The 8,219-nt window shown below is 43.4% G+C and overlaps 1 protein-coding gene across 3 annotated transcripts in view; it reads left to right on the plus strand.

Moving 5' to 3' along the window:
* The first annotated feature begins 769 nt into the window (after positions 1 to 769).
* Positions 770 to 8,219, plus strand: part of zgc:85722 (uncharacterized protein LOC407982 homolog) — a 31,245-nt gene continuing 23,795 nt past the window's right edge. For 2 of the 3 annotated variants that reach the window (XM_034151035.1, XM_034151037.1), the window contains exon 1: positions 904 to 1,068. In XM_034151035.1, the coding sequence (XP_034006926.1) occupies positions 904 to 1,068 (165 nt within the window). Of the gene's footprint in view, positions 1,069 to 8,219 lie in introns of all 3 variants that reach the window. The other variant, XM_034151036.1, reaches the window with a different exon arrangement.

An 8,219-nucleotide genomic window follows, 5' to 3' on the forward strand; every position in this document is an offset into this window, starting at 1 on the left:
AACATGAGATCTTGGCTAGCTGTTTTAAAAATAGGGAGTAAAAACTGTGAAGGTGTTGATGAAGTGGACCCCAGTTGTATTAGGTGTGTTTTAGCAATCTGTAATATGCAACAAGCCCTGCATTTCTGCACTTGTTTTACGACTGTTTGGATGAACTGATCCTTTAGTATAATCTTGCAGTTCATGCACATCACCAGCAGGTGTCAGTGCAGGATTGTTCCCAGCTTCAGTGTCTCCAGAGTGATGTAATGCTACAACATCTGAATCAAGAGCATTCCCACAGAAAGCAAAAATATCCTTTGTATTGCAGACTATCTGTACGTAATACTCTATTCATACTGCAGATGGATATCTTAAACTATAATTATATATAATAGTTTATGTATATGTTGTTTTTGTTAACAATGTGAAGTAGCTAGTTACACATTTTGTCAAACAAATGTAATGGAGTAAAACCAGTCTGAGTAAAACGTACAAAATTGGCTTCCAAAATGTAGTGAAGTCGAAGTATAAAGTGGTACAAAATGAAAATACTTGGGTAAAGTACAAGTACCTTAAATGTGTACTTGAGGACAGTATCTCTAAGTAAATGTACTTGGTTACTTTCCACCACAGTCCTCCAGCAGCATTATGAGCATTACATCCGATTACATCCACTTGAACCTGCCATTGGCTGAGCATCTGGTGCGCGTCCCCGCCTCTCTAATCATTCCCAGCGCTCGCTCCCGCTGCTCATGCGTGTGACGGACGGGACGGTGCCGCGCCTCGCCGTCCCTGCTCCCCGTCTCTCCACGAACCTGGAAGATTATCCACAAACACAACAATGAAGGGATTTTACGCATAGCTCCATTTTACGCACACATTCACAGCGTCGCTTTTTGGGTTTTTTTATTCCCTGCAAAAATGGCGACGGGGGCAGGCTGGCAGCCTCCGTACAGCACCTCGACTAGCAGCTCCAAATACTCCCCCTCTCCCACAGCCAGCATGTTTTACGACGGGAGTTTGACGCTGGATTACACGCAGGACCTGCATCTGAAGATGAGCAAGAAGATAGCCCAGCTGACCAAGGTGTGAGGGTGAATGCATGAAGCAGGGGGAAGTGTTCAGAGCATGCTGGGATATAAACACAGTGAGAGGGGTGTGCTGCTGCTGTGGGATGGAAACTGTAAACATGCTGATCAGGAACTATGTGCTGGTGTTTCTGACATGCAGTTTGGTGCAGGACTCTTCCCTGTTTTCTGTCTTATTGTGTATGTTGCATTCCTGCAGGAGCCTGAGACTCACATGTATCCATGCCTAAACTACCCTGTAGCTGCTGTGCATGTAGAACATAAGCCTTTAAATCCTTTTGAGGCCATTAGGTTTGCTAAAAATGTTGCTTTTTGACAGCATGTAGGTGATGTTGCTGCTGAGGGTTCATAGGTCACCATTTAATACCCAGAGGAGGCTTGTTTTGGATGCTTATGGGTGGTGGTGTTTTGGAAACAGTAGTGCATTGAATGAATGACTTGCATAGAAGTATTCAGAAACAGCATCATATATCCTTTATTTGTCCCACAGCTGGGGTGTTTACGTTGTTAAAGCGAAGGGCCGGTGCAGTGTAGAGTGGACTGACATAGAATAAAGAGGCGATGCAGATCTCCTGATATCTCTTTTCTGTGCAGGCTTATTCTCAGCCTCTGAACATCAGTGTTTCACGAGTGATTACACTGAGAGTTTGACCATAAATATACCTTTCTGCCAGCCCACAGTTTGTACCTGTGAATGTTTTTCCATCAGCAATGAAGGGCCGAGGAGGTTATGTAATCCTGGAGGGATGCAGAGGCAGCGCTGCTTCTTTGTGCTCCACCTGGAACAGTGGAGGCTTTAAGGGACACTGTAGTGGAGATTTAAGGTGGCAGCTACAGTTAACATCATCTACAGCCTTTTGTCTGAGATGAAATGGAAGTATTATGGTGTGCAGGGGAGACAAAGCAGAGAAGATTTTACATAACAGGCATGGCGATACTGTCCCAGAACTGAATGAGATACTGTGTACAGTAGGATAATCTGCACCGATACACACAGATAGATTGGTTGTGTGGATGTGCAGGATTATAAAACAGCGCTTGATTAAAATTGTTTGTGGTGAGAGAGAGAGAGATTGGCACGACCCCACAGATTCCACACTCTGAAGGCAGTCCAAGAATGTGCTTTTTATTTCCCCCTCGTTTTTACATGGATGTCCTGCTCTTTGAAACAATGAAATGCAGGATAGGTGAGCTCCCAAGATGTGTTTGAGAACTGACAACCTGGGCAGGGTTTTTTTTTTTCTCCTGGTGCATGCTGGGAAAGGCTCCAGCCCCCCACTGTACCCATGAAATATTCACCACACCAATAAAAAAAAAGGCAGGACACGAAGCTGCTATTATTAACCACAAATTGACCAAGCTTTTACTACACAGACTTACTAAGCAAACCCATTTAGACATATATTGTTTAAAATGTAGAGTAAGTTACTCATCGCATACTTTGATCAAATATATGATCAGTTATGGGAATCTATTTGCTACCCTCTTTCTCCATTAAGGTACTTTTGGTTATAAAATCATTTAAAGCAAACATGGCCCCCGGGCTTTTAGGCCAATGCAAAGAAAGCATTGACACTTTTCTGAATGTGTCATATTGCCACTTATGCATCAGACTATATTATATTATACTTGATCAATCAATTAGTGGAATGACAGAGATAATCCAAAAAAAAATTATCATTGTTTTTATGCAGAAATTGTAAAAAAAACGTTAACATTTTCGAACATTCTTCCCCTAATGTGAGGCATTCTTTAGGTTGTATCATTGCAAATCGGATGTGTTTTGGTTTTAAATTATGTCTAAATAGTTTGTAGATCAATCCATATTGTTAGTAGGAAAGGAAGCAATGGATTCCTCCGTTAATTTCAGGAGTTGGGAGTTTGTAACTGCAATTATCTTCTCATCTTTCCTGAAAAGCTGAACTCACTTCTCTCTCTGTGGGGTTTCCACATGGCTTTGCTTTTTAAAAATTGAAGTGTTCTGGGGGTCTGCACGCTAACTATGTTCTTACTACTCCTGCTCAAATTGGAGAATAGGTTGCTCTTCTGTGCAAACACTTTGAGGAATCACTGCATTGCTCTCATTCCGCCTAAACCCCATATTCTCTTAAAAGCTGGTGTGTGCTTCACTCGTTTCCCTTGTGGTATTGTTGGGACGTGTTTATAGTGAAGTGTGTGACAGCATGCAGTGCATTGTTCCTCTAATAATTGCAGCAGTGCTTTGAAGTAGAGCAGGTAGAAAGTAGGACAATTTCTAGTTGCAGAACCTTTCTTGTTCGCCTGTTTTTAAAGACAATCCCACATTACCTTGTAAACAACAACAACGAGAGAATCAGCAAATGAAATGAAAGTGGATAGAAGTTCAATTCATAATAATAATAGCTTGGATTTATCTAGCGCCTTTCATGAGACCCACGGTCGCTTTACAAAGAAGAACAGGAGTAGGAACAAACATAACAAAACAAAAGGCAGTCAGACAAACAGTCAGACAGATGAAACAACAGATAGGTTAGGGGCCAAAGGCCTTAGCAAACAGGTGGGACTTGAGGGGCCTTTTGTAGGCGTCAAGCATGGGGATGTCCAGAGGGTGGGGGCTGCCACACTGAAGGCTCTGTCCCCGAAGGTTCGACGGTTGGTGCGGGGGGTGGTAAGCAGGCCAGAGTCTGAAGACCGCAGGTTCCGGGGTGGGGCATGTGGGTGAAGGAGGTCCGATAAGTACTGGGGGGCATGGGCATGGAGGGACTTGTAGGTGAGTAGGAGGACTTTGTAGGATATGCGGGACTCGACCGGCAGCCAGTGGAGGTGGATGAGGGTGGGAGTGATGTGCTGCCACGGCTTTGTATGTGTGAGTACCCTGGCAGCACAGTTTTGAACATACTGCAATTAAGCAATGCATCTCACATTTGAACTACTATATGATACATATAGTATATATCTGTCACATCATTTGGTCCATGGGTAAATCGTTTATCAATTATTGTAATGGATGATAAAAGATGTCCATTTTACTTTGATATAAGACAAAAGCTTCAAACAGAGATGCTTAACCCACAGAAGTTTGGTCATTTCTACTTGAAAATGGCTTTTTTTCCTGACTCCAGTATTACTTCCAACACAGATCCTTGCTGTGTGAATTTCAAAGCCTTTATTTCACGCAACAAAGAAACGTCATGATAAATATCCAGCGGGATCAGACAGTTATTGTCCCGGTGAAAGCAGACCATCTTTTCTGCTCTGACTGAGACTTTGATAACAATCTGTAGCGTTGTCAGGAGCTGCAAAGATTTAAGAATGACAGACAGCCTTTCAGCCCATTACATCATTTTAAAGATCAGGGCCTCAGATGGATGGCATGATACTTTTGTTTATATTCAACCTCCTGACGCTAACATCATCTTATTCTCAGTATTTCAGACTCCGTTACTGCACCTGCAGCAGGAGGCTTGAATAGCAATCGGCTGCTGTATTAGTCCTGTATGTGGACTGATTTTCAGCTTTAAATTGCAGCTTGTAATGCGTGGTTACGGTTCTCATACAAAATGCAGTGATCAGTTATTATAGTGGCTGCACAGCTGCATGAAATAAGTTCCCATTTAAGAGTGACGTGAGGCTGCAGAAAAGCTGTGATGGAGAGCTGACACGCCCCCGTCGCTTTGGCTCGCACATTAGAGGACAAAAAGTCACTTAAAGTTAAGATCGTATCAATTTTGAACATATAATGGGTGAAATGTATGCTGGGAAACTGCTGCAGTATCACTATACTTTATTTAAAATAGCATTTGAACACGATTGGAATATTTGCGACATATTTCAATAACATTTCTAATAATCGTGCAGCCCTATTTTGTGCAAAACGCCATCAAAAATGTGTCCCTTTCCTCACAGACTGTGGTTTTTCCTACATATGTAAACGGCAATGAACGTGATGAAATCTACTGGAGTCAACGGTTTAGTGTTGAATCTACTGACTTGTGGTTAGCGTGCACCCTGCTCTCTAACTGAGCATCACAGAGACACGTTTTGGTATCAGAGCGACTCAGTTTGCCCTTCTGTCGCCTGCTGAGTTTGTGGAGGAGGTTGTGATGTTGTGATGTTGTGATGTTGTGATGTTGTGATGTTGTGTGTCGCGTCGCTCGGGGAGAAGAGTGTGCTCCGAGTGTCCTTGGAGCATCAGATTCAAAGAGATTTTACACCACGACTGCTAAGTGAAAGCATCCAGCGTTCAGTAAAAGCTCAAGTGTCGCGGGATCCTGCGAGAATAAGACTTTCATTAATCCTTTAATTAATTAATCTGATGGTAATCCTGTTATTCAGTTGGATCAATAGTGATCGACTGCACAAAGTCTCCTTCAGAGGGACCGCCCTCCTGGGGGCCCTTTTGTCCTTTTACCCATAATTATCCTCATCCGTTCTGCTCTGAGCAGCTCTGTATTGGACATATTGAGGATGAGAAAACCAACTGATAATGGGCCTATTGGTGCTATTGTCCTCTTGACACCGAGTGATGGATTCCTCCTGCTAACCTGATCCATGCTGCTGAATGAACTCTTGATTAATGAGACTCCTCTGGGAGGTTTTAGTGTACGTTAAATCAACTCTCCAGGACTAGAAATTATGCAGTCGGGAAGTTTGATACCTTGTTTTATCATCTAGAGAGAAATATAATTATTTTAAAGAGTGTAAATAATGAGGCACATGGTTTATCTCCCTGTCAGCCCTCTGCATCTGTTCTCTGTGAAACTTCAATATATTGTATTATTAATACAGAGTGTTGCGTATGTGAAGTATGGACACATGCATGCTCTTCACTTCCATGCTCAGCTGCTCAGAAAATCTGCTTCATATTGTTATTGTCTCCTATGTGGTGAAAAGACAACACGTACAGTGGTTGGATGCGTCTCTGTTGGTTATGGCTCGTCAGTTTGCAGCTGAGTGGTCGACGGATGCCAATTAAGCCGGTGGAAGAAACACTTTAACACGTTGAGATCAGGTGTGTCTCAATCCAATATCTGTAAACCTCAATTTGATTGAATGAAGCTCAAAAAACGTGCGTAGATTTAGATTTGAATGCCAAGAAAATCCAAATAAATACGTTTTTAGGTCATTGTTTTCAGAGGGGATCGGGTTCATGTTGGTTTTTACTTTCTGTCTTTGGATTGTTTCAATAGGGGGCGGGGGGGGAAATATAATTAGGTCCAAAAGGTCTGTTCATCGATCTGATCTGCTCCGTTTCAGCACTACACAACAACCAGTGTAGATCAATATACAGGAAAACAATGAATGACTGGACGATCAGATGTCCATCCTCAGTTCAGGACACAGCGTTAGCCGCTAGCGCTAACACTGGAGACACAAACACTAGTGCAAGGTATTCCTATACTCCTGTGAGAGCGAGGAGGAGATGAGAGGCGAAGATGCGGAACAAAAAGAGGCCGAGATGAGAGGATGAAAGAGAGGAGAGAGAGATGAAAGCAGCAGAACACCAGCGTCATTAAAATAATCATGTATAATGGAGGGAACGTCTCATGGCTGACTTACTGCTGGGAATCAAAGCCGCACACTGGAGGAGAACAGCGGGCGAACGTGTGAATTACTCTGCTTTCTCTGAGCACTCAAACACACCGTCGAGGTGATGTTACGCTGAGGAACAATCATGCAGTTATCATGTTCATGATGAATGTATCAAAAGAGGCCCTATTCTGCTTTGTGGGGTCTTGTCTTTCCTGTAGTGTGTTACATAGGTTGTTGTGAATGGTGTGCAAAAACAAATAAATCTCAACGTCCTCCAACTTTCCTAAGCGAAAAACGACCCTCTTTTAGCTTTTAGGACCATTTGAAGTTGCTTATAACGCAGCGTCCACACAGCGGCGTGCGTTGAAGCTTGCCGGCGGGCGTGTCTGAAGCTCGACCAACAACCAATCGCATGAATCTCCCGCCCCGGACACACAAGCACGCGGTTTTCATTGGCTAGAGCTTGAACTGGCATATGATTTGATTGGCTGACGCTTCCATCGAAGCTTCAAAAGTTGAACATTGCTCAACTTTTGAAGCGAGCAAAGCGACGCGACCACAATGCAGTTCGGCAAAGCGTGACGTCACCCCATTCAAAGTGAATGGGCAGAAGCGTTGAAGCTTCAACGCACGCCGCCGTGTGGACGGGCCGCTACAGCAGTGATTTTAGTATTTCCTGCCAGATTAAGCGCATTTCAAGGGGTGTTACTGTCAGAAAGCAGTTGTTACATGCTTGTGTTACCATGCCTTATGGAGGATAATTACCATGTTTCGTCCATTACTTTGCACACAGTTTCTTCCCTTACCTTTAAGTGGAACAAAGTGTAGCCGTGGGCTTTAATTCAGCTGACCGCGACAGAACACCAGCCGCTCACCAGGGGCTTCAATTTGCTGAAGCTTAAGCTTTTTTAAATCCTGCATATCATTTACCTGCAGCACGTATGAAAGCTACTTATATTTCTGTGAGGGAGAGCGCCGGCATGACGGACAAGATGTTATTCACTTAGCATCAGACTCTCAGGTGAACTTTAAAGAGGCCCTTTCCTGTAGTGTGTAATATATAGGCTTTCGTGCATGTAAATGGACGAATTGGCTAGCAGTCTAAGGGGCGGGACATCTCTAAGCCGTTGACCAATCACAACAGAGCCGGCCAGCTAACCAATCAGAGCAGACTGGGCTCTGGTTTCAGACAGAGGGTGAAAAGAGGTGCTGCAGCACAGGCAGTATGAGATCAGCAGGAGAGGACTCTTTAAAGTAGAGACACTACATACTGATATACACCTGAACATCAGCAGGAGAGGACTCTTTAAAGTAGAGACACTACATACTGATATACACCTGAACTTCAGCAGGAGAGGACTCTTTAAAGTAGAGACTCTACATACTGATATACACCTGAACATCAGCAGGAGAGGACTCTTTAAAGTAGAGACACCACATACTGATATACACCTGAACATCAGCAGGAGAGGACTCTTTAAAGTAGAGACACTACATACTGATATACACCTGAACATCAGCTGGAGAGGACTCTTTAAAGTAGAGACACTACATACTGATATACACCTGAACATCAGCAGGAGAGGACTCTTTAAAGTAGAGACACTACATACTGATATACACCTGAACATCAGCAGG

This window comes from Trematomus bernacchii, unplaced genomic scaffold, assembly GCF_902827165.1.
Source record: "Trematomus bernacchii unplaced genomic scaffold, fTreBer1.1, whole genome shotgun sequence".
NCBI classification, from domain to species: domain Eukaryota; kingdom Metazoa; phylum Chordata; class Actinopteri; order Perciformes; family Nototheniidae; genus Trematomus; species Trematomus bernacchii.